The sequence below is a fragment of the Cebus imitator genome, unplaced genomic scaffold, assembly GCF_001604975.1.
Source record: "Cebus imitator isolate Cc_AM_T3 unplaced genomic scaffold, Cebus_imitator-1.0 Scaffold90, whole genome shotgun sequence".
In the NCBI taxonomy this organism is placed as follows: domain Eukaryota; kingdom Metazoa; phylum Chordata; class Mammalia; order Primates; family Cebidae; genus Cebus; species Cebus imitator.
The window spans coordinates 5,888,695-5,915,293 of NW_016107405.1; the positions used below are offsets into that span (position 1 = coordinate 5,888,695).

The window sequence follows — 26,599 nt, forward strand, 5'->3', positions numbered from 1 at the left end:
CCTGGATCTCCTATACCTCCTGAATACACTCCTCCGGGATCTCCTGTATCTCCTGAATACACTCCTCCTGGATCTCCTGTACCTCCTGGATACACTCCTCCTGGATCTCCTGTACCTCCTGGATATACTCCTCCTGGATCTCCTGTACCTCCTTGGTTGCTCTTTAATGTTGTTCCATTGATGTCCCCTCCAACTTTTCCGGACTTCTTAATGATAGTGTGTTTGGGGGCTTCTTTCTCTATTTATTTTGTATGTATTAATCCCTTAGTGATCTCATCCAGTCTCATGACTTTAAATATCTGATAGACTGCTGACTTTCACATTTATTCACCCAGCTCACACTCGCCTCTGGAATTCCTGCTGACTTGACATCTCTACACAGATATCCTAAGAGACATCTCAAATTCCTGCATCCAAATCTGAACTCTCCAACTTCATGAGCAAAATCTGTTTCACCCACAGCCCTTCCCCTAGCAAGTACTGCAACTCCAACCTGCCAGTTGCTCAGACTGAACACCTTGAATGATCTATGAATCCCCCCCACCCATACTTCACATTCAACCCATGAGGAAGTTCTGTTGACTCTACCTTCAACTGTATCCAGAAACCAAGTCCTTCTCACTACCTTATCTGCTACAGTCCTACATTGAGCCAACATCATAGTCTCTCACCCGGAATATTACATTCATTTACTAACAGGTGTTCCTGATTTACCTATGACTTCCTATAGTTGATTCTCAACAAAGCAGCTAGTGCTATTGTTAAAATGTGCGTCAGATCCCTTCTATCCTACACGCGAACCCTAAAATGTCTACCTTCAGTTCTTATGACGGCCTACACATTCCAACAAGATCAGGCCCCACTCCACTCAGTAACCGCTCTCCTTCACTTAAACACTGAAATGGCTACTGCTCTGCCCTGTCCTCCTGCTTCTCTTTTCTCATGCGTTTTAACCCAGTCGCCCTGCCCTCCTTGCAGTTCCTCAGACAGAACAGGAATGCTTCTATCTCAGGCCTCTGCCCAACTGGTGCTAAAGCTCCTACTATAGACATCCTCATAGCTGCCCTGTTTACCTCCTTGAAGCCTTGGCTTAAATGTCTTATCAGCGAGGCAAACTTGGCCACCATTTTAAAAGCTGAAACCCACCCTGACAATCCCGATCCCCTTAGTCTTTACCATAGCACATCTCACCATCTCACAATGCCATAAAAAACCTTTTCCTTTTGTCTATTGTTCATTTTATCTCTTAATATTAGACTATGAGCTTCAGGATGAGAACAATCTTCTTAGAAATTCTCTGACTTACCTCAAGTGGCAAAGATAGGACTGGCACAGACAGCAGCCCAATAAGCATGTGTCCAATGAATTAATAAAAGGGTATTCAGTGAGTGAAGAACACTATTCTACTATAGATTTTCTTCCACTGCCTTTCCATATTATTCTCTGCTTAAAATAATCAGCTTCTGTCTACATCACTGCATGAAACTTGCCCCCCTGTTAGCAGTAACTTCCTATTTGCCAAATGCAATCGACTCTCCTTTTAACTCTTACAGTCTAGGGAATGTGATACTGTTAAATCACTTCTTCCTGTTGGAAAGGTCTCCTAACTTGAGTCCAATTACACTATTGTTTTTTCTTTTTCTCTTTTTCCGAGACAGGGTCTTACTCTGTCACCCAGGCTGGAAGGCAGTGGTGCCATTTTGGCTCACTGCAGCCTTGACCTCCCTTGCTCAGGTAATCCTCCCGCCTCAACCCCCCGGAGTAGAGAACAGTGGGGACTACAGGCACACACCACCATGCCTGGCTAATTTTTCATAATTTTTGAAGAGATGGGCTTTTGCCATGTTGCCCAGACTGATCTTGAACTCCTGGGCTCAAGCAAACCTCCTGCCTCAGCCTCCCAAAATGCTGGGATTACAGGCTTAAGCCACCATGCTTGACCATACACCATTGTTTTTTTGACTCTTCCTTCTTATTTCCCAAACTTCTTTTAGAGTAATTATTTATCTGTTCTGACCTAAGAATGGGGGTTTCTCTGGGCTTGGCCTTTAGTTCCCTTTTGCCCTCACCCTATACATCATTCATGTCTCATAGCACACCTGTGACTTGAACTGTGACCCTGTCCTCCAGCCCTGTTCCTCCCTGGCTTGTTCAGGCTTCCTTCCCTCTTACTAGGTAACAGTCATGCTCCCCATCTTTGGAACCCTGTGTAACAAGACAATTATTACCTACCTCTTACTTCCTCACTTACAATCATTCAATTGTTCATTCACGTCCACAGGATTGCATCAAAACTTACGTGGGGGATTGAGTCAAAAGGAATACAAGGCCTTTTATGATCTGACTTTCTATACTCATCTCCCTCTTCTCCCTGGCACTGCAGATATAGCTGAATACCTCTAGAGACTTCAAAGTACATCCCCTTCAGTGCCTTCTGATATGCTGCTGGTTCACCTGGAATGGCTCTATTTTCCACTCTTTCTTGGCCCAGCCCTTCAATTTTTACTTCAATCTTCCACGGGGAAGCTCTTACCTCCCCTATGCATATTTTTACACTTTGCCTCATTTAGTGGTACTTATAACAAATATAGGCTTGGAGTTGTATTTTTAAACTTTTACACAGATGGTTTTATATTACGTGTCCTTTTATAACTGACTTCTTCACTCAACATTTTTTAATGTATTTATGGTGATTTATATAGATAAAATTTATTTTATTTATTTAATTATTTAATTATTTTTTATTTTTTGAGACAGAGTCTCACTCCATCACCAGGCGCCAGGTTGGAGTGCAGTGGCGTAACCTCGGCTCACTGCAACCTCTGCCTCCTGGGTTCAAGCAATTCTCCTGCCTCAGCCTCCTGAGTAGCAGGGATCACAGGCGCATGCTACTATGCCCAGCTAATTTTTTTATATTTTTAGTAGAGATGGGGTTTCACCATGCTGGCCAGGATGGTCTCGATCTCTTGACCTCATGATCTGCCCGCCTCGGACTCCCAAAGTGCTGGGATTACAGGCGTGAGCCACCGCGCCCAGCCTAGATAAAATTTATTTTGAAGTGCTATTTGGTACCTTTAAAATATGGATTTTCTACAGTTTATTCTATTTATCCATTCCCTAATAGATTTCCTTTAGAATACTTTCAGTTTTCTAGTATTACATGCAATGCTGCAACACACATCTTCATATGTCTCCTGGTACACATGTGCAGGCGTGCTTCTAGCTATGTGCTTAGGCAAGGAATAATTTGTTAAAGAAATGAAAATAACTATGCATCTCTGCTCCTGACATATTCATATTCTTTGAAATATTTGACAGAATATGTCAAATAACTTCCTGTAGTTCACTTGCATTCACAGCTTTCATCATCAGCCTGATGGAAGTAATCACAATCTAAATGCACATCGTGTCTTCGTTACTTCTCTCCGATTGTCAGATTTGCAAATCTTAGAAAGACCTTAAGAAACAATCCATTCATTTGCACTCAGGTACATGAATAATTATTAACCCTATGAACAGGTGAAACTGAGGTAACAAAAGGTGAGGAAACTTGTCTGACGTCATATAGACCTCAAAAAACGGTACTGGGATTCAGCTGTCCTTTCCCTTAAATCGCACTACCTAATGTCCAGTCTTCCATGGGGTATGCATGTGCAAATCCTTCCATCATGTCTGAGATGGAAATGATACTCAGGTCTCCCATATCAGTCTTTTATTTCATAAAGTCCTCCTTCATCCTCAATTTAAGGATTTTCTATCCCTCTCCTTCACCCTGGTCCAACTGCTGACATATCATTAAAACTTTTTGATGCTTGATCTGTTTCCAGACTCTCTGTAGGTTGATTTGTCCCACATAGAGCTGCCTACAAAATTCCAAAACGCCATTTGTATTATATCATGCACTATCAAGAATCTCATTGGCTTATCTTTGATTGTCATATAAAGTCAAAGCTACTGAAATGAGCATGAAACTGCCCAAAACATCAACTGTGCTGCCTCATCCTTCCAATTCCCTACCTCTAATCACACCTCTATTCCAGCCATGCAAATATGCTTCATATTTTTCACATCTCAGATACCACAGCTATACATACTTATTCCTTCTATTTTTTAAGTGTTAATATCAAAAAGTGGAATACAATTAAATTATAGCATTTAAATTCCATAATAAAATTTTAGCCCAACAGAAAGCTTTCCATGTTTGTTATTAGGTTAGCATCAGCTTGTAATAAAAGAACCATTTTGGAGAAATCCTGCACAAGGCACTGTTTCAGACACTGAGCAGTGATTCAAAGTTTAAAGTAAGACTTCTGTCAATAAAAGAAGAAAACCCACTCAGGTTTAAGAGAATTTCTATGATTCTCTTTTATCTTTTTATATTAAAGTATACTTACACAGTTTGCATATATTCTTCCTTACCATTCTAAAATTTCCTTCACAAAATAAAGGAACATGAATGTATGTATAAAGTTAAAGGTAAAAACATTATTTCAATTTTTAAAATCCTGTTCGTCCTAAAATTGAATTACTGATATAGTTAGCTGACTGGATGGATTAGGTGATAATATAAGAGGTCATAATGTTTTCTATGGTCTATACTCCACACTCATAAACCCACAAGTGAGCATTTACAAAATGTGCTGAGGAGCATGTACTCTTAGAGCTGGAGGAACCCAATAAACCATCAACTATCTTCATAGAAAAGTAGGCAACCAGGTGCTGGGAGACAATCAACTTGCCTGGCTCATACAATCAGCTGATGCAGAGTATAGAGCTGGGATTTCTTATACCCTGCTGGTCTAATGTCTAGAAAGACAATGTAAGTCAGAAGAAAAATGCAAAAAGTACTCAGATGCTTTCCAAGGTTAGTAAAATAGAAGGAGTAGCCAGCATTACTTGAATAGCAATTATTCTAAATGCAAAAAGTCATTCTACATGGAAAAAGAATTAATTATGACACAATCAATGAAGTATTTTTGCCAGGTAGGGCTCCAAAAAGGTTAAAAAGGGGATGCAAAAACTGTAAATAGTTGTACCAGAGGCCCAGTAGCATAGGGGAAAGACAAACAATAAGCTCTGAACATCACTCACTCAGATTCTCCAGCAAATGCTTGCAGTCATCAGTGGCAACATCATGCACAGTCCGATTGCACTTGTCTCTCCTTTCCGTCTCAAGCCCTCCGTGCCTACACAGGATTTCTAGGCAGTTCTGTAAAGACAAGGGCTCTATTATCTCCAAATCCAAATGAATTAACTTGAGTGCAAAACCCAAAAGAAAAGCCAGTTGCCTATTACAATCAAATCAAGAATTCACAGCTATAAATCTTGTTTCAATTCCATCAACCCCAACATACAGATTAATCTTAGATTAAACTAAACAATATCTAGAAATGCAAAACACAGTGCTTCATTTAAATGCAAATGATATGATCATAACATTGTTCCACAGAACTGCTTCTTAGGTTTCAAGAAAAAAAAAATAGCTTACTAATCACTCATCTGCAGATTGAAATTAAGAACAAAATTAACTTCAGCAGACATTCTCCTTTTATGGTAATTTGGCAATATAAAGCAAAAAGACTTTTGCTATAATGGGATGTACTTTGCTGTCTTCTAGACTATAAACTGCTTTCCTGGTAATATAAGTGCAGGGTTCTAATTTTAACAATTCGAAGAGTCCTCATAAGCATATTTGTATTTGAGATGTTACCTTGCCATATTTTATTTGAAAAATATGCATATTATGTTTATTGAGATTTTAGAAAAACATTCCCTATGGATATTAAAGTTATGTTTCCTCTCCTTTTCAGCTTTTTCTTCTTCTGTGTTGCTTAAGGAAATCTCCATTCAAAAAATATGATTATGTACTAAAAGGTCTTAGTTCTCCATATTTTTTCAAATTCAAAGTAAGAGACTATATATATATATATATATATATATATATATATACACACACATAGACACACACACACACATTTTCTAATAAATAATCACATGACAAGATATTATATCAGGATATTTACCATCCTATATCAATGTTTACACTTGATGATTTGTTTACTGATTTCCCACAAGGCTACGCAGAAAAATAAATAGATCAGAAAGCATGACAAGGAACTAATAACCAAAACAAGCAATGCCCTGCCCATCATTCCCCTAAACACACACACACACACACGCATGCACACGCACATGTAAACACACCGACTCAGAGGCATGGGGCTGTCCTGCAGTTCTAAGAACATATTAAATCAAGTCATCTTGAATAGCCTTTTCTAATCTTTCTGTAACATACCCTTTTAACCACTTTTAAAATATGCTTTTTTCCTAATATAAAATATTTTTAAAAGAAATACAATATCCAGCTGGATGCAGTGGCTCATGCCTGTAATCCTGGCACTTTGGGAGGCCAAGGCAGGTGGATCACTTGAGGTTAGGAGTTTGAGACCAGCCTGACCTGGCCACCATGGTGAAACCCCATCCTACTAAAAATATAAAAATTAGCCAGACATGGTGGGGTGGTGGGTGCCTGTAGTCCCAGCTACTCCAGAGGCTGAGGCAGGAGAATCGCTTGAACCCAAGAGGCAGAGGTTGCACTGAACCAAGATCATGCCACTGCATTCCAGCTTGGGTGACAGAACAAGACTCCGTCTCCAAAAAAAAAAAGGCAGAAGTGTATAACTTGAAGCATTATCACAAAGCAAACACATCTGTGAAAGGAGCACTTTGGAAGCCCCTTTTGTACTCCATTTCAACAATTAACTCCTCTCCCCCGCCCAGAGGCAACTACTATCTGATTTCTAATATTAGAGATTGGTTTGGCCTATTTGTGAACTCTATATAAATGGAATCATACTGTATGTAGGTGCACTTTTATATTTGGCTTCTTTCACTCAACATGTCTCTAAGATTCATCCATGTGTTGCGAGTAGTCAGAATTCATCTTCATTAAAAAATGATTACTATGTGGGATTCCATTATATTCCATTGTGGTAAACCACAATTTACTTATCCATTCTCTTATTGACGGACATTGTTGTTCTGCTATAAGCATTCTAGTACATTTCCTGTGGTGGGAACATGTTGGGTACACAGTAGAGCTGGACTGCGGTGCACAGGGCATGCATATGATCTACATTAGTCCATACTGCAAAGGGCTTTCAAAAGTGGTTACACCAATATGTACTTCCACAAGGAGTATACATGAGTTCCAATTGCTTCATGTTGCCTCTGAAACATACTTTTAAATGCAATAATGAGTTCACAAGAAAGTACAGGGAGTCCCTAATGGCCAGAAAAAAAAATGAGAAGGAAGCAGAAACCACCAATTCAGTGGAATTTTAACAGGAAGTCAGTGCTTCTTTGAGGGTAAAGCTGACAGAGAGAACTTTCTTGGATGATGGAAGAATGGGAAACTGGGTCTTGGTTTCCTAAGTAAAGAAAATCTGCTTGCTTGCAAAGGGAAACAACTAGGGCATTTGTTTCTCACTGCCTGCCCCTGTTCAAGTTGAAGGGATCTCTCTAAAACTTGTCATTTAAATCTGGCAGTCTGTACAATTATTATGTGGCCATTAAAAAAAAAATAAATCTTAAAGAAAAGTCTAGAAGTTGGGTTTCATAGGTCTACAGTTCAGATTTAAGAAATCACTAAGCTAAGAAATTAACAGAAAACAAAGACAGATAAATGTCAATTCATATCAATTTGTTATTACTAATTTGGACAAAATCAGTAAGTAAATAAGATAGTGTTGATTTAGAAATGAACTCTAATTAGAAACCTAAATAGAAAGCAATCTGAGAACTAAACTTAATGAATCCTCAAGATAAGAGATGAAAATCACGTTTATTTTGCAAGTTAGAACTTGCAGTAAACATAGGTAAGAGCCACAGCAGACCTGGATTCTAATCCTGCCAATCAAAATGACTTTATCTACCACTGTTGCTGAATCATTTAACATTTTCCTGCTTCCATTTCCCTATCTGTATTTCAAATATCTATAATCTAATGTAACTTAAATGAAAGGTGCACACAAAGTTCTTACACTCTTGGCCTACGCTAAACTCCCAATATTAGCAGCTATCATTATTATTATAACCAACAGCATCATCAACTAGAAAACAGTCCAAATCTCCAATTAACTGGTGAGGTACTTATAACACATCAACAAATGTCACTAATCTCAAGACAATTTAAATGTTAATTTCAAGTTACAAACAGACATGATAAAAGGTGCAACATAAGTTTTCAGGACTCCTGAACTGATCGTCTTTTATTTCTGACCTTCAAAGTAGGTTATTTCTAATTTTTATTACATTCAGATAGGTCAGTGGGCCAGAACACTTAAGGAAGCATGAAGGTCAGTCCTCATGAGAGTACTGCATAGTCAAACACTACCACAAGTATAAATTCTGCAGTGCTATGCTGGCTGCATGGGGAACTCAAAGACAGTGAAAACTTTGGCCCCACTGACATTTAACAACAGCTACAACAATAGCTTGAGTGCATACTAAGTTCTAGGCACACTCCACACTTTGCAAGTATTCAATGTTCATTTAGCCCTCACAACTTTATAAGTAAGGCACAAAGCCCCTTTGGGCCAGGGGCTACTATGAAGGCTGAGGGTCCTGAATAAGATAAAGCAGTTCCATGTCTCAGGGAGGAATGCCAAGTGTCCTGATACACTCAGAAGAGAGGCTGGTGAAGCAACGAGTACAGTTTTACTTTATGGATGAGCAGGAGGAGGTAAAGAGGGAGAAAAGCATCTACATACTCTCCTTGTTGGATTGGATTGTGTGAAGAGGACAAATGCTGTGATACCAGTTCCTGCTTCTGGAAATAGATTTCCAAAGGCCCTAAACTGGGCAGGATATCCTATCCAAGTTATAAGAAGAGAGGGATCTAGATGGATGAGTTTAAGCTAAATTTCTATCAATTAGGATATAGAGACATCTGCTATTACAGAGACTTTTTAAAGTAGTAGCTTAGGAGTCAGCTTTCATGTGCACTCACATTCTGCTTGCCAGAACTCAAGTATTTGGCCACAGTTCCCTGCAATGGGGACTGGAGAATGGCATCTTTATGCTGGGTACCCATGGGTCCCACTGAAACAGAGGGATCCATTATTATAAACCAAGGAAAGAGGAGAGGCTGGGGGGTGATGGGACTGCCAGGCTCCTTTAAACAGAGCTGAGAAGCAAGGTACCAGCACCTGTGAAATTCAGCAGAAACCTAAAGTTCAGAGAACTAGATATAAAAATCAAAGTCAGAGCGTGGAACCAAGAGTTTGAGATTGAGCAGAGGAAAAGAAAGTGAAAACAGTTTGCATTTATACATTTATAACCCAGCTCAAGTGCTGAGAACAACCTTGGGGTGTACCTGCTGCTTTACAGGGCTGGGGAGATGGAAGCTGTTAATGTGGAAAATGATGACATGAGCAAGAAGGTAGACTTAGGCGTGCACGGCAGAGATGAAGCTGGCTGCTGTCAGCTGTGAAGGACTGAGCTTTACGGAGTTTGCATGCTTTTCTGTGGGCATGGGGATGTGCTTGGGAAGGAAAGTGCCATGTTCAGCTCTTTTCTGAAAACTAGTTGTTGTACTGGAAAATTACATTGGAAAGAAAGTGACAGAAAGAAGACCAGTTAAGAAAAATGAACTAGTCTATTCTCTTACTGATTCAGCAAACATTTAGCACTTTTGGGCCACAGACTCTGCTGGACACAGTATATGCAAGGATTAAAAAGTAATTATTCAGAGGTGGAGGAGAGGGAGAGAGGCATGTAAACAATTACAATAAAGTACATGCTCTCTAAGCAAAGTGTGGAGAGGTATCCTGGGAACACCTAACTCCAAGAAGCCAAGATTTAAGCTGAAATGTTTTCCAGGCAGAGAGGGGTCAGCACAGGAGAAGAGACCATTTGAGGTAATGGGAGTAGCCGATACAAAGGCAGGGCAGGGAGAGAGCACAGGATGTTTGCACATTAGCCAGTCACAAGTGGTCAAAGCCTAGCATGCACTAGGGAAGGAGACAGAAGAGTGCCGAGGGGAACAGACCAAGGCCAGATCAGGAGGAGACTTGACTGTCGTGATAGGCATCCCTGCCCTGGAAATGAGGCTTGGGAAGACATGAAGCAGGTCATTATGTCACCGTATTCACCTGTTAGAAAGGCCCCTCTCACCGCAATGTAAGGGAAGTGGAGAGACCGAACATGATGGGACTGTGGCAGTACCCTGAATGTGACCAGACAGCAGATAATGAGGGCTCCCTCAGGGCAGTGCCCATAAGACTGTGGAGGGGGCAAGGTATTCAAAATTTATTTGTGAAAGAGTAAATCTAGAGTTGTGTTGATCATTTGAGTTCTTTAAGTTAGGAAGATGGAGCAAGTAAACAAATGTCAGGGGGATTAAGGGGGAGAAACAAGAATTGTAGCAGATTGGCTAAGAAGCATAAGCATCGGGGCCCAAGAATGTGCTGGAAGCATAAACATCTGGGCCCAAAAATGTGCTCAAAGGGGTGGAAGCAAAAGTGAATGTGGTCCCCAACAGGGTTACCCTATAATTGTTTAAATTGGAAAACGTTAAGGAATAAAAGGAGGCACTGTTAATAATTACGCTGGGATGACAAGTATAAATAGGGCTGTGCTGAGCAAACTGGAAAGTTTGTTATCAAGGAGAGGGTAACCCTCTTCCTCCTGAAAAGGACCTGCCTAAACAGACTCAGAAAATGCTTAAGTACGGCTAGAGATGAGATTTTAGAATACTTATAAATTATATCCTGGGGATCAACAAGATCAAGTGAGAAAGTTCAGAGTGAGATAAGAAAAAGGCTCAAAACTCAGGTCCATGAAAGCTGTTGGTGGGAAACACTGGAAGGCCCACGTGTTGGAAGAGGTGGAACATGACTCTGGTCGGCCAAGTTGACATTCCCTTTAGGGTTCTGCCAGTCACTGCTGCCCAAAGAAGAAAGGATTCAGTACTGTTCACTGAACGTTATAGGGAATGAGTATAAAAAGGTATTTTCCAAAATAATTTTTCTAAAAATTAAAAGAAAAAAGGAAATAATCAAAGATAATCAAAAGCATTACAACACAGTTCAAATACCAGATTTCTATTTGTCATGATTAAAATCTAGTTCCAATAACTCTGTGCCTTTACAGGCAACCTTATCTAATTTTTTATTTTCTAAACTAGTTGTCCAATTCCATGCGACAATGAATAACATTAGTGACTCCTATTATCTTGTTCTTGTTGCATCCAGTACCTAGGAAGAAGGAATCCAAATTATGAGGAACTTTGCACATACCTCACGTAGACCTCTTGGAGGACCAAGGTGGCTACTACAGTGTGAGTGCAAACATCTGACTCTTCTATGGCTAACAGCTAACAATGAGATAAATGTCTGGAGGATAAGTAAAAAGGCAGCTATGGAGATACAGGTTTGGGACTAGTTACTGCAGGAGTCATAAAGCTGAGAAGAGTGGATAAGCTCTTAGAAAATGGTAGGCAGCTGAGAATAAAGCTGCCTACCCCCCCCCCCCCCCACACACACACACGCAGAAAAACAAATAGCTTGGTCAGCAAAGTTGGAGGGGAGGCGAGAAAAGGGCAATGTTCTGGAAGCCTGGAAGTCCAGGGAGGAAAAAGTTTGCACTAAATCATCAACTTCTTAAAACACCCAGGGAGGCTGAGCAAGTGACAGGAAGCCACTGGCTTCAGCAACATGTAAGCAAAAAGTATAACGTCCTCCTGTAGTCAAAAATTCATGCAGTCCCTCCAGTGAAAACAATCTCTGGGTATATGAGCTTCAACAAGAGAGATGCTCAAGTCCAGACAATCTCCTTAATTTGATTCTGTTGCAGGAAACTAACATGCCAATGGTTTCATGATAGAACAGGAAGTTTCATTAAGAAACTCATCTATCTATTCACATGAAGTGATGGAAACAAAGGCTTATCCTTAGTTCAGCAGCCTCTCTGGATAGTCAGGCCAGCTGCAGAGAGAGGTTTTCCAATGACACTTAATGGTGATCTGCACAAATTTCTTAACCATTAGGAAAAAAGACCAAGGGCTAACATGGAAAAAGCACAGATTTGGGAATTTGATCTTCAGTGAATTGAGCTTGAGGAATTAATTACCCATTTCCCATTTGTTGTAAATAAATACTTAGTTTCTTTATCTATAACACAAGGGAAATTGACTAGATGAACTATGTCAGGAGTCCCCAAACCCTGGGTCACAGACCAGTATCATTCTGTGGCCTGTAAGGAACCACGCCGCACAGCAGGAGGTAAGGGGAGGGGCAAAGCATTCCCGCCCGAGCTCCGCCTCCTGTCAGATCAGAGGTGGCATTAGGCTCTCACAGGAGTGTGAATCCCATTGTAACCACACATGTAAGGGGTCTAGGTTGCGTGCTCCTTATGAGGTAGAACAGTTTCATCCTGAAACCATTCCCACCCCACCCCAGCCCAATCCGTGGAAAAAGTGCCTTCCACGAAACCCGTCCCTTCTGACAAAAAGGTTGGGGACCACTGAGCTACGTTCTGTCCCTCCAAGCTCTGAAATTCCACAATTCTCTACTGAAAACCATGTGAAAACTTAAGTCACCTTCTTGGGTTGCAATGACACTACTACCCTGTGTAGACTAGACAAATGTATGCTGGAGTAGAGAAAAAAATCTATTTTTAAGCTCTACTTGTGGTCAATGTAGAAGCTTTTTACCAATACAATGACTAACTCTGAGCTGTATTTTTTTTTCCAGAAATCTGGCCTTAATAACTTAGATATAAATGGATTATCTTTCTGAAGAATGATCTCAGCCAGAATATAAATATTAGGTAAATAATATAAATATATTTTTGCAATATCTTTGACTAGGAGAGAAGGAAGTATGGTATAGTGAAAAGACTAATGAATTCAGGCAATTTGGGCTTCATTCCCAACTTTTATCCACTAAACCCTCTGGGGTTTAAATGTCTTAATCATAAAATGAAGAGGTTAGACTAGAAGATTAAATATCTACTCCGGAGCTTAAAAGATATTAATAGTCTAGCGATGTGTGAATGTTGTCAGTCATGCCCACTTTAAAAAAATCTCTTTCCTTCTCCAAAATTCATTTTGTGCTTCTTAAAGTAAAAGAATACAGTAGAGTCATAGTCTATGGGAGAAAAAGGTCACATTTCCCTTGGACAAAAGGCCAGAGGTGCGGAAATCAATGACAATGCCATCTTTGATCACAAAAACACCAGAACTAATAAACAGTTCATAATTAAGAAGCGAAGCAGCATCACAATCGCCCTACACTGAAGAGTAACTCGCCCTCGGGAGTGGATTCCTCTCTGCCTAGCCTGAGAGGTTCAGTAGCTGGACATCCTAGAAAAAGGGGGTTCAGGTTTTTTCTTTTTTTTGCCTCTAAGCTGAGTGCAGGCATAACACAGTCCTATCTTTAACATCTCATATTACATTCAGAGATTTTCTTTTAAAGGGGTGGAAGCAGGTGGCAAACTACCCTTTCCATGCACCTCTACAACAGCAAAAGAGATTCACAGTCCTCAATTAACTGTGCATATTCAAGTTTAAACCATTCACATTTCCTATCTTCCTTCCTGTTTCCTAAAAACTTTTATGTCAAATATTTTTGCATTCCATTCAAATCATACATACAAATCAAGTTCCCAGAATTTTTGTTTCTTTTTTGTCAAAGGGTAAAGTGGGAAAAACAAAACTACTACTAACAAACAATACCTCCAGATTGAATTGAATTATGCCCTTTTCTCATTTTGGGAAAAACCAAAGTCCAAAATGAATATCTTCTGCTAAGATCACAATAACAGGAAGTTATCCAACCAGGAGATCTAAATATACATCCTTAGCTATATCCAACTGGATGAACAAATCATAGCACTTACATTCAGCATGTCCAAAACCGCATTCAGTCTTCTTGATCAAAACGATGTCTTTTCTTTGTTCTTTCTGGGAATGTCACTATTATCTTTTTATTAAGCTCCCCCATTTCCCACATCTAATTCATGTTCATTCCTTGGGCATTTCTAATGTTTCTCATTATTTCCACTGTTCTAATTGTCTTTCATGTAGTATCTCTTCCTGATACCAATTTCTTCATAATCCCAAATCTTCTCAATGTTGTTGCTAAATGAATCTATTTAAACTACTGATTTGATTATTTTGTTCCTTTGTACAAAACCTTTCAATGGTTTCACTTTGACTAGTAAATTAGCACCAAATGCCTTGATATGTCATTGAAGGCCCCAGGCCCTGCTGTGAAACTCCTAGTCAGGTCTCACTTCTCACTACTCACCATGATTAACAGGGACCTGTTATCCACCTGTCTACTTCCATGTGTTTGTTTTTACTGCTCCTTTCACCTGAACCACTCTCCTTTCTCAGTGGTGATGGTGAATTTAGCTCTTCTTGCAAAGCTCAAAATAATTTCCACATCCTCAGAATGAGCCATGCCTGAGCCTAACATTCCTGGAGCTCTGCCCTTTGAAATATGTGTGTTCTCTTTCTTTCCCCCATAATTGCTGCATTTTTATACTGTTCCAACTGCATTTCTATTTTCCTTGTGCTCATTTTTTTGTGCTTTTCTTATCCTACATTTGTTGTGTATCCTGCACACTTGCCATTGAACTAGGAGCTACCTAATGGCAGAAATGATCCTTGCAAATGTTAGCGCACACAGTGCCTAGCCGTCAGGAACTTCCTATTATATTATTGCTAACACATATTAATGCTAAAGTGATTGACATCAGAATGTGAGAACTGACTACTATGTTACACCATTTCTTTAATACTCAGAATCTTTCTATACGCTATCTGAACATCTAGAGCTCCCTCTTAGATATCAGTAAGACAGCACACGTAGGTATAAGTTTGGCAGCTGAGGGTACAGGGCAAGAGAATGAGCGCTGCAGCACGAGTGTGAATCCTGGCCCTGCCTCTAGCAGCGGTGGCGTTGGTACTGAAGTAAGAAACCCAATGGACTCAATCAACACCAATGATTTGCTCCTATCGTAAACAAGATAAAATGTTTGAAATTACCCTCATATTTATTAACAAACTACAAATAAGTTATTTTTATTGAAAGTCTCTTATACCCTTGACCATAAGTAACTGCTGCATAGGAATAATGTCGATTTGTATTGGTAAATAACATCTGCAAGTATATTACTCAGTCTCCAATTATTCAATTTAAGTACACGTAATCTATAGCAGACAAGTTTGCTGCTCATCAAATTACAGCCGCATGATGAGGCCAGCTGCTACCAGACACACCTTAAAACCTTTGGAAGCAGCAATGTGGGCAGCAGTCCAGCCTTCTCTGTTGGCGTGGTTAATGAAGTCTGCAGTAACAATAGGCTTGGATTTGCCTTCAGGACTCTCTTCTTCTCCATCCAAGTCAAAGACACCTGACTCGGACTTCTCTTCACTGAAAGAGTTTCCATGAGCTGGTACTCTGTGGTACATAAGAAGCTTGAGGCTGTCCACATTACCAGTGTCCACAGCTGCGTGAACTGGTGTCCAGCCATCCTGAAAATAAAATGACCATGGGGAAAGGGGTTGATAACAACATTAATGTCAAGGATAATGTTACTGAAAGTTCACTTCTAAATGTTCTTGGGCATGGACCACTGAGCTGGGAAAAGCAGACATTCCAATCCTGAACATCACCACTGATGAGCTGGGTAAAGTTCTCTGACCTCTCTAAGTTAATAGTATTTCCAACTGTTATGACTCATGTTTGCTATTTTGTAATCACTTCCACCTACCAGTTAAACATTTGGGGTGAGCCGGTACTGTCCAGGGCAGAACTAGGCATTATGTATGGTCAATCAAAATCTCAATTTAATACTATGAAGGAGAATGAATTTTAGCTTAAAGGGATTTAAAAAATGTATATGCAAGAATAACATTATTAGTAGAGTACTGAAAGAATATAGTTACAAGCCAGTTTTACTTACAAGGCACTGACCTAACTCTGTAATCTTAAAATTTTATGTGAACTACTCCAGAAGAAAAGACCCTAGATAATAGGGAAAAGGTAGACACGAAGGAGAAACAAAGCCAAATAATTTCAGTGGATGTTTATGGGCCCCTATTGAGTGTTTTGTGACTGCAGAGGGATACTGATCATTACAAGCTTAGAAAATGTTTCGACTAAAATTGTTGGGTCTGTTTTCTAGAATATATTACTTTGGAGCCTTAGTACCCACTTAGCTGGTTGCTAGAGTAGCAGTATTAATACAAGTCCTTTTTAGGGCAATGGTTCTCAGCTGTGGTCTTCAGGCCAGCAGCATCAGTATTACCTGGGAACTTGAAAGAAATGTGAATTTTTAAGCCTCATCTCAAATCTACTGAAGCAGAAACTCTAGGGATAGGGTCTACCAATCTGACTTAAGCCCTCCAGGAGATTCTGTTACACTAAAGTTTGACCAGCATTATTCTTGGAAATATCTAGGTTCTATCTATAGTCTTCCATCTTTATATAGAGATGGGTCTGCCTTCTACTCAGGCACCCATCTTCATTAGTTTTTAAAAATTTTTTCGTAAAAGAGCCAGGCCTTATTTAAGGGATTCGTATTTTGGCTTTATTTTTCTACCTTTAATTTCCCCTTGACATACTTTTTTCATGTAGTCTTTCACATTGCTGTACTAAGTATATTTCAGTAAGCTACAGCACACTTTAAAAAAATAATAGAGTGGAAGACAGAGAGAAATATACAATAAAAACAATCTAAATTTAGGCTAAGTCATCTGATCATTTGCAAAAGCTGTCCCTTTATGATGTGGCTTTTTCTCTGGGTTGGTATCTCATACCAATACAATCTACTTGGCTAAGATAAGACAGTGGTGCTCCAATCAAGCAAATAAAGTCCACTTGGCTAAGACAAGACTATGGCGCTTCAATCAGCTCCATTCAGGCATGTTCTTCGCTGGGTTGTAGATACCTTTACTTGGGTAGTATAACAGTATACTACACAAGTAGTCTACTACCAAAGAGTGTTTAAGTGCTTTTGACCTTTCCCAATTTATATTACAAAGGCCATGCAACCATTTCTGGAAAAAAAAAAAAAAAGATTTCTACCTTCCATTCTCTTTTGAAACTTTCTTATTATAAGGCACAAGACATAATTAATTTTCCCAATTACACTGTTTTGAGCATCTATACTTCTAAAGGTTTTGTTCAGCTGATAAGCAGCTAGCTGGAGCAAATGGATTTCTTTGTTCCCTAATTTAAGGTGTGACTAATTTTTATGCTGTACTACGTATTTTTCATTTAGCCTGGAGATATAAAATTCACTTATTTTTCACTATAGAAATTTATCCTGAATATATGTTAAGACCACAGATTTCCCAAGTAACATATATAACATGAAAATATAAAACCTGTTTCCTCAGATTTTCAAAAAATAGGAAGAGTTAAAAAGTTCTAGCAACAAGAGTCAATGAAAATGTTTATATCTAGCTTATTACAGCTCTGCTTATGTTATTAACTATTGGTTCTCTTTTACTTAAGAAAACCCAAGATCTGAGACTATTATTTGTTGAATGAATAAAAAGGTACATCTTGTCTGCCCTAGTCCTAAAAGTAATCAAAGCATAGGTATTCTTTTTCCTGTTTGACAGATGAATCTGAAGCTCAGAGGTTAAAGGACTGGTTAGGCTAACTAACAAGGCATTTAATTGATAGGCAAGAGACTCAAACAAGGGTCAGACACTTTCCAAATCCTACAAGCAAAACAAAATAAAGCAACCTTTATTTTAATGTGTTTTTCTAGTTGTAGAGTTTACAGATATAGTGCAAATGACATATACTGAAAAAAAAAAAACCCGACTGGTACTCACTGTGGTTTTCACACTTCGATCGGTTCCAGCTTCCAACAAGAGTTTAATACATTCTTTATTTCCATTTTTACAGGCCAGGTATAGAGGGGTCTGTCCTCCATCAGCAGCATGATTAATATTAGCATCATATGTAATTAATAATTCTACACACCTAAACACAAGATTAGAATTACACAAAACCTGGGTTTGACCTTTGAAGCAGCACCTAACCAAGACATTAAATATAGAAAAGAAGGCAATGGGGCATCTTTATATACATCAATTGTTTCTATTTATATATCAACTATTATGGATTTTATTACATCAGTACTGTTTTTTCACAAGGCTAGAAAATATATTCTAATCATAAAATTTAATTTCTCCCATGAAAATTTGAAAAGTGCTAATACCTGCTTTATGACATTTCCTTATAACCAACTTGTACAAGTGGAGTCCTTAGAATTTGTTTAACTTGCTGGGATGAACAGTTTAACTGTATTTGATAAGTATATATTATTTTGGTTCAAAATAGTTTGAACATTGAAAAAAGGCTGCTGAGTCATTCTGAGATTTTCACTTGAGAAAATAATTATAAATAGCATAGACAGCAGGGCACCATGTGCCTTCTCTATAAAAGGCAGCAGAAAGGCTGAGAAAAGGGTTGCCTTGGGGAGAAAAGATAGCAGAGGTTGTCCTGTCTCCTGAAGGCAGTCTAGATGATGAGGAAAAAGATAGCTAAGCAGGGACTCACTGCCCTGAGAATCAAGGAGAAAAGAAATGAGGCAAAGTCAAGAATTTGTGACATGCAGTTAGTAGCTAAACATGCAGAGTTTAAGTTGTAAAATTAGTTTAAAATAAACTTAGAAAAGAGGGCTAAATCATAATCAAAGTAAGAAGCAATCCACTTCCTCTTTTTTTCACTCCAATGAACGTTTTTCCTAGTTTTCCCTTGTAGTATCTGATTTATATATTTTTAAAAAAATTAAGTGACATGTCAATATATGTGTGTATCAGATACATTTAAATTAACCAATCCCCAGATTTCTCCAGGGTTCTTCCTTTTTGCAGAGTTATCCATGCTTCCATTTCTGTGACTGCTATACTCTCCAAGAAAGTGGCCCTGTAGGTTGCCTAGTGAAAGTAAAGGTAAAAAGCACAGCCTAGGAGGAGAAATTCATTTTGAAGGAGTCAGGATATGTCCAAAGAGTAACAGCAAAATCAGGGTCTAGGGTTCTTTGACAAACTCAGGGTAATGAGATATGTGTTAGATACGCAGAAAAGTAAATAATGCTATACATAAATAGTTCATTTTGAATTTTAAAAATTTTATATTTATGATTAATAACATGGAGGTCAACCTTAAAAACCTGTATTTCAATAATTTTGAAATTTGTTAAATAACATTTCTATCGGGACACTTAGATTCAAAAGCTGAAAGCAACTTGCATTTCCCACAACCTGCCATTTCAGCACAGGCAGAGAAAGCAACTTAATGTTAAAAAGTCATGCCTATAACTGACTGACTTAGTAAGCTATTAAAGAAATCACTGCTAAAGCTATGTATTATTTTAATTAATACGGTCTCTTTGGCTTAATGCTCAAACTACTTTCAGCATGTAATATTCATGCTTCAATTTTGTTTTAAATGGTAAAACAAGATGAATAATTAGAATACATTACCACTAGGAAGTTCAGATTATTACAACCAATATAATTCTATGTTCTACTTTAGTGACATCATAAGTAAAAAATCTTTTGAGGGGTTGAAATGGTGTAAAATAGTGAACAACAAACTTCTCAACAGTCCTTTATCTCATGACATATGTGTTGATATGCCATAGATTATCTTCCAAAGAAAGTTCAATCCCATTCAGTTGGGACGCAGCACAGCTCTCTTCTTCACTTCCCTCAAACATAGCTATTATTAAGAGCAAATTTAGAATCTTGGTTTGCATTTAAATCCTCAAATATATTTAGTGAATTTATTTGCCAGTGATTTTAAACACTAGTTTACACATTCAGCCAGAACTAAAATACATGTGCAAATTATAAAAACAGGCTCCTTTCATAGTGTGGAAAAAAGAATTAAGAGCAACTTACTCGAAATGTCCCTGAGCAGCTGCAGCACACAAGGGTGTGAAGCCATTTTTATCAGCAGCATTGACTTGGGCTTCTGCACTCAGCAGCAATCTCACACAGTCTAAGGATTTTAATAGAAAGCCATGTAAATTCCCCATTTGGAGTTATGATGTGCCAAATTCTATACAAGCTGTAGATAGATTCTAAACCCAAAAGGCCTCTCCCCTGCACAGTTCATCTCACAATTCCATCATGGCAGACATAAGACTCTGCAGACTACTTTACAGGAAAAGCAGCCTCTTTTCCCAAAGAGTATAATACCCCAGACTCACCGGCCAAGATATAGGGGGTGTGTGTATGTATGTGCGTGTGTGCCCATGTGCATCTGCATTTTGGGAAGAGTTGCTGCTGAGTAAAAGGAACGTCATGTGCCAGAAAATGCTTTACCAGATTTTTCCACCAGCCTATCCCAGAAAACAATGTTCCTGGATGGAGAACCAAATTCATTTACCAAATTGAAATACCATTCTTTGTATTTAAATAAATTCTTACTTCGTAATGTTTAATCTTTAAACTGCTTTTGGATGGTGGTCATCCTATACTTCACTCCATGAATGAGGTTAAAGGAGAGCCCAATAGAAAGTCACCTAACTCAGAAATAAATATCACCTAGATGTCACATTCCTCATGTTAGTTACTAGATTTACTTCTATATTAAAGAAAATCTCCATAGTGTTTATGAAATAAATAATTCTAGAATATTTTTAAAATAATGGGCTCTCTTATCTCACTAGAATCCTCCATTTATCTGAATTAAATCGACAATCATATGGGCTCACATATGCAATGCCATCTGACTTTGCATTTGCGGTCAAATCATCTCTTTTTCTGCACTACCATATGTTTTGGTAGATTTGACTACAGGATTTGCATTTTAAAGAACAAGAATAATTCGCAGTCTTCATCAATATACCATTTATAGTTACACAACTTCTCGGTTCTTTTAAGACATTCAAATAACTATAAATTGTTCCAACCATGGAACAATTTCAGGCCAATGACCTTTCCTAACTAGGAAAACTTTCCCTCACTGTAGCATACAGCCCTAAAGTTCTGATACTTAGACTTTCTCACACATCAGGTATTTCTAACAGACCAGTTAGGACTGTTCTGTCCTGACCAAAGTAATCACAGATGGAGGGCTTTATTCTAAATTGTGCTTCGCAATGAGTAGACCCTGAATTTCTATATGCACAATACATTTCATCATGCATAAAACAAAGATTACTTTTTACTAGCTGTGGTATAAAATTTTATATTAAGGAACTGTACAATTTGGATTTTTAAAATGTTTATAAAAACTTTAAATCTCATGTTAAAAAAAAACAAAAAACAAAAAAAACCTATCCATTACCGCCTGTAAAAGAAAAATAAAACTAAATTGAACCTTCTGTGCATAACAATGGATACGTGGGCTTTTGACTTCCCATCCTTTTGCAAGTGTGTGGTATGATGAGATAAGATCTTGCTGTATTTACCTGTATGTCCATTCTTAGCAGCAGAATACAAGGCAGAATGGCCATCTTCACAGGAGTAATTAATGTCCAGTCCTTCTTCATTAAGCAGCATTGATAATAAAGTGACATTTCCCTGGGCAGCAGCTTGCTGAAGAAGGGTGGGCCTGCCAGCCAGGGGGGCAGGACCACCACTCATTAGCAAAGGGGTTAGGGAGGGTGACCAGCCTGTAGGTTAAAGTGACCCTCATTAGAGAGTAGGAGTAAGGACAAGAGACAGATATTACCTATTCCTTTCTGAATTACACACACACAAACATATGAACATGTGTCCCTAGAGGATTATGTGGTGTCTAACATTATCAATCTGTTAATATTTACTTAGCATGAATCTGGACTGTTATTTCAGATCTTCTATCTGCTGCTAATTAAATCATCATACATGGTGAAAAATTATTTTTAGTCATGAGTCTTGCACAGATAAGTGTTAAAGTGGTGATTGGTTTTAGAAAAACTCATATGGCTGTCTCATTTTTTTTTTAATTGAACTTTTGTTCAAATTCCTCTTCAAGATTTAAAAACAATTTTTGAATTTTAAAATGTAAAGGTTTTACAATGTAAAGGTTTCCTCTAGTTCAATATTAATCGGGAAAAGTGAACTGATATTTTTAGGTATAAGAGAAATCATTGTCAGCAACACATTTTTCTTTCTCAACAAGGTTTCAAAGTTGTTTAACTACAAATTTTATGTAAACTGTTAAGATGGACCAAAGAGTTTATTTATATTCCTTGAATTCCCTTATTTGGGAATAGAAATAATGGAAGCCAATTGGTATTCAGTATTAAGAGCTAATAAAACATAACATATATAACTGGATCTAGAATTCACCAGCACAAATATTCAATATACAATTGTGAAGCCTGCATCATCTGGCCACATTTACAAAATGCCTAACAAACTTTTAATCAGCCAACAAAACAGGACACTCAACTATATAATTTTAACAAAAATAATGAGTTATATAGTTAGATACTTCTCATCAGTATTTAGCAGCTTTAGAAGAGAATCTGTTAAGTGTGTGAAGTCGGCTGCATATAGCATGAAAAATTTTCTGAATTCTTCCTTGATCAAAAGGCTGTAAAAACAGTAAAGTAAAAATGTTCATTCAATGTGATATACAGGTATCTGTGTATTTAAGACTTAAATACAGTGAATATTCAAAATAAGAAATGTTCCTTTTTTCTTGTAGGGTTCTAATACCTGTAACATAATTGTGCATATGTACATATATTCATCCCTAAAGGCACACTTTCACAGACCAATTAGGACTTTTTGGTCCTGACCAAAGTGATCACAGATGGAGGGCTTTATTCTAAACAGCACTTCACAATGACTAGACCCTGAATTTCTATGTGCACAATGCATTTCATTGTGCATAAAACAAAAATTATTTTTTACTAGCTGCAATAAAATTTTATATTAAGAAACTATACCATTTGGACTTTTAAAATGCTATAACTATCCACTACCACCTGTAACAGAAAATTAAAACCACATTGAACCTTCTGTTCATAACAATGGTTATGTGGGCTTTTGAGTTTCCATCCTTTTGCAAATGTGTGCTATCATGAGATAAGACCTTGCCATATTTACCTGTATGTCCATTCTTAGCAGGGGAATACAAGGCAGAATGGCCATCCGATTATGATACATGCTAACAACCCTTTAGTAAGATACAACAGATGTATGTTTTACATTCTCCGTACACTGGTATCAGCATAATAGTCTAAGCATATGGGTGTCATATTAATATACATGTAATACTCAATTAGGATTAAATCCTAAATTACTGACCTTAAATTATCTTAATAAATATTAAAAGGGCACATATCAAAGGAATTTCTCAATATTTTAAAAATTCTTTATTAAAAATGCAAAACAAAGCCAATTATACAAATGAAGCTACATTGCTTATAAAAAGCTGGACGTTATATCTTCATAATCAATTATTTGGGTCTATGAATAATTTATTATTTTTAATCCTACTTGTAGTGACATACGAAATTAAAATGCTCATAAAATTCAGTATCTAAACTTTATGATACTTTCCTACTGATACTCATTAGCTCTTCTTACAAAAGTAATATTTTTACTTCATACTTACAAGAAGGCTCCTCTCTGGTACATTTTACCTTTTGTATTTTCTTAAAAACAAACAAACAAACAAAAAACAGGCCCACAAAAATTAAATCAGTACTTATTAGAAATGGATGATAAACAGAGAAATTATAAACACAAAGGTATAAAACCTTGACTGCAAAGCAAATACAGGCAATATGAAGGCATCACACTACGTCCTCTGTGGAACAGGAGGGAATGGGGCTCATACTCAGCCTCTCTTTCATTCTCTCTTTCTTTAGATCTCATCCAAGGGGTCTTTGTTATTGATATTCCTTTATGAATACCAACATATGTAAATGGTTTGCTATTCTTTTGGGTTTTGTTAACATTTTCCTTTTTTCACCATAAATCTAGGATTTTAAGGGGAGGAGACAGTTTAAATATATTTTTCAACTGCTTTACATGGAAATATTCAATTGTAGCTGTAATTTCCTGGGAAGCTCTATTTTTAATTAGTTATCTGAAAGATAATTTTTTTTCTTCTTTTTTTTTTTTTCTTTTTATACTTATCTAACAACACACATTTTCCTTCTTTTTTTTTTTTTCAATATTTAGACCACACAAGGGTCTTATTATACAGAACTTCAGAAGATATGTCAGTTGCCTTATTTTCTTAGAGGTCTACAATATATTTTAAAAATCTTTACAAAGGAAAAATCCTTTAAAAATACCAAGTAATTTAAAACTATAAATATATTTTACATCTTCACTAACGTTTCCAATGTTCTCTAGCACAGACAAGCTTATTTTAATTAATCCTGCCTAAATATGGAAAAAATAAGACTTCACTATGAGACTATATTATTCATCTGAAATTCCCAACAATGATAAAAATGGTAATGCTTAGTTAAGTGGTTAAATAATGGTTAAGACAGAACAGACTGGTATTCATACAGCTACTCTAACGATGTTAGCAAAAGGTCATTCAGCTTAGCAGCGTCAAATGCAAACATTAGTAAGGGGAGCATCCTGCACAACATGCCAGGAAGAAGGGAACAACTGATCATGCAATGGCAGAGGGGAGGCATGAGAACAGCTTCTGGCATCAGCTTCAGAGGGTGGAAAAGGTTAATGTCATAGCCCAGATCATTCTTGTTTTCTGATGTAGCCTTTAAGCCAATCACATATGAAGAATAATTTTTAAAAGATATGTGTCAATAGGGAAAAGTATAAACCAAATTAAATCAAATATATCAAATAAGAAAAAAAAAAAAACAGAAACAAAAATGTCCAAGGGTATGGAAACTCAGTTGCCTGGAGTGATTTCTGGTTTAGGCTTCCGTTCATCTAACATTCGAAATGTGTTTATTTGGCAAGTTCAGGAGGAACAAGAAATTCTAGTTGATTTAGAATTAGGAATGTTATTTAAAATTTTGACATTTGGCTATAAAGGTTGCCAAATAGAGTTTGGGTAATTTATGCTACGATTCATTAAAATGGTAACTTCTGTCATTCCAATTTTCCTTGGGGCTTTAACTTAGTCATAATTGTTATAGATAGAAGGTGACATAGAAACACAGGATTCTGGAGTTGGAAAGGTCATGGGCCAGTAGCTGTCCAAGGACGGAGAGGTAGTTTGAAAATTCATCAGGCTAGTTTAAATCTTTGTCTGGAAATATTATAATTTTGATTCACTGCTTATTTATTTTTTTGAGACATGGTCTCACTATGTCACTCAGGCTGGTATACAGTGGCATGATTATGGCTCACTGCAGCCTTGACTTCCTGAGCTCAAGTGATCCTCCCGTTTCAGCCTCCAGAGCAGCTGGGACCACAGATGCACACCACTACGCACAGCTAATTTTTGTATTTTTTATAAAGTTGGGGTTTCGCCATGTTGCCCTGGCTGGTCTTGAACTCCTGGGCACAAGTGATCTTCCTGTCTCGGCCTCTCAATATGCTTGGATTATAGGTATGAGCACTGGAGTCAGCAATGCTTTTGTTTTTAAATGAAAAACCTAATGGCTCAGAGGGAATTAGCTCTCTAGGGTAATACTTATAAAGGGGCAGGAATGCACTAATCCTGCCTTACTATAGTTAGTTCAGTGCTTGTTTGATCACTGAAATTGGAAGAGACACCTGACAGGTATTTGACAGATGTGCTTTGTCCCTGTGCCTTGCTTTTGGCAACCACACTGGAATCAGTGGCTGTTTGGAGGGTTAATACCTTTCAAAGGGGTCATGACCTGGAGAGGCACAAGCTCACCCAGGCACAGACAGGTTAGTAAGTAGGGTGGAGGCAGCTCTTGTGCTTCTTAGTTGCAATGGGCACGGTGGCGAAAATAGGGGCAGTCTAAATGCAAAACAGAGTTGAAATCCTATATCTTATTTGGAAAGTTCAGCTGACCTACATTTATAGTTGAGTTGTAAAGTTATACACCCCCATTGTGCAAGTGTAATAACACTTCCATTTCCCAGTCTAGGTGCTCAGTAAACACTTGCTGAATGACTAAAGGCCTCGATTGTCTCTATTCTCCCATAACAAGCCACATCTTATAATCAAAGACATAGAAACCTGTTATTCTACCAAAGGTAATTGTGCAGTTCTGAGAGGAATAAATAATATACTTTGGCAAAATTGCAAATATCAGAGAGTGGAAAATAAGGAATCTGGCCGGGCACAGTGGCTCATGTCTGTAATCCCAGCACTTTGGGAGGCTGAAGTGGGCAGATCACAAGGTCAGGAGTTCAAGACCAGCCTGGCCAGTATAGTGAAACCCCATCTCTACTAAAAATACAAAAACCAGCCAGGTGTGGTGGCACACCTGTAGTCCCAGCTACTCAGGAGGTTCAGGCAGGAGAATCGCTGGAACCCAGGAGGTGGAGGTTGCAGTGAGCCAAGATCATGCCACTGCACTCCAGCCTAGGTAGCAAAGTGAGACTCTGTCTGAAAAAAAAAAAAAAAAAAAGAAAGAAACAAAGAAGGAAACGTTTTCCACATCTTCAGTGGCTGCTATTTCTTTGGTCTCTGTTCTATATTGTCTT

At 38.0% G+C, this 26,599-nt stretch overlaps 1 protein-coding gene across 7 annotated transcripts in view; it reads right to left on the reverse strand.

The window, feature by feature from the left end:
* CTTNBP2 (cortactin binding protein 2) overlaps positions 1-26,599 on the reverse strand; it is a 161,132-nt gene that overhangs the window by 51,547 nt on the left and 82,986 nt on the right. For 6 of the 7 annotated variants that reach the window (XR_001827145.2, XR_005201339.1, XM_017535078.2 and 3 more), the window contains 5 exons: positions 21,457-21,660; positions 19,940-20,039; positions 17,861-18,011; positions 15,290-15,544; positions 5,092-5,209 (listed from right to left, as the gene is read on the reverse strand). Coding sequence is in view for 5 of the 7 variants with exons in the window: in XM_017535078.2 (XP_017390567.1) it covers positions 5,092-5,209; positions 15,290-15,544; positions 17,861-18,011; positions 19,940-20,039; positions 21,457-21,660 (828 nt within the window). In the remaining 2 variants the exon portion in view is untranslated. Of the gene's footprint in view, positions 1-5,091; positions 5,210-15,289; positions 15,545-17,860; positions 18,012-19,939; positions 20,040-21,456; positions 21,661-23,597; positions 23,638-26,599 lie in introns of all 7 variants that reach the window. The other variant, XM_037740809.1, reaches the window with a different exon arrangement.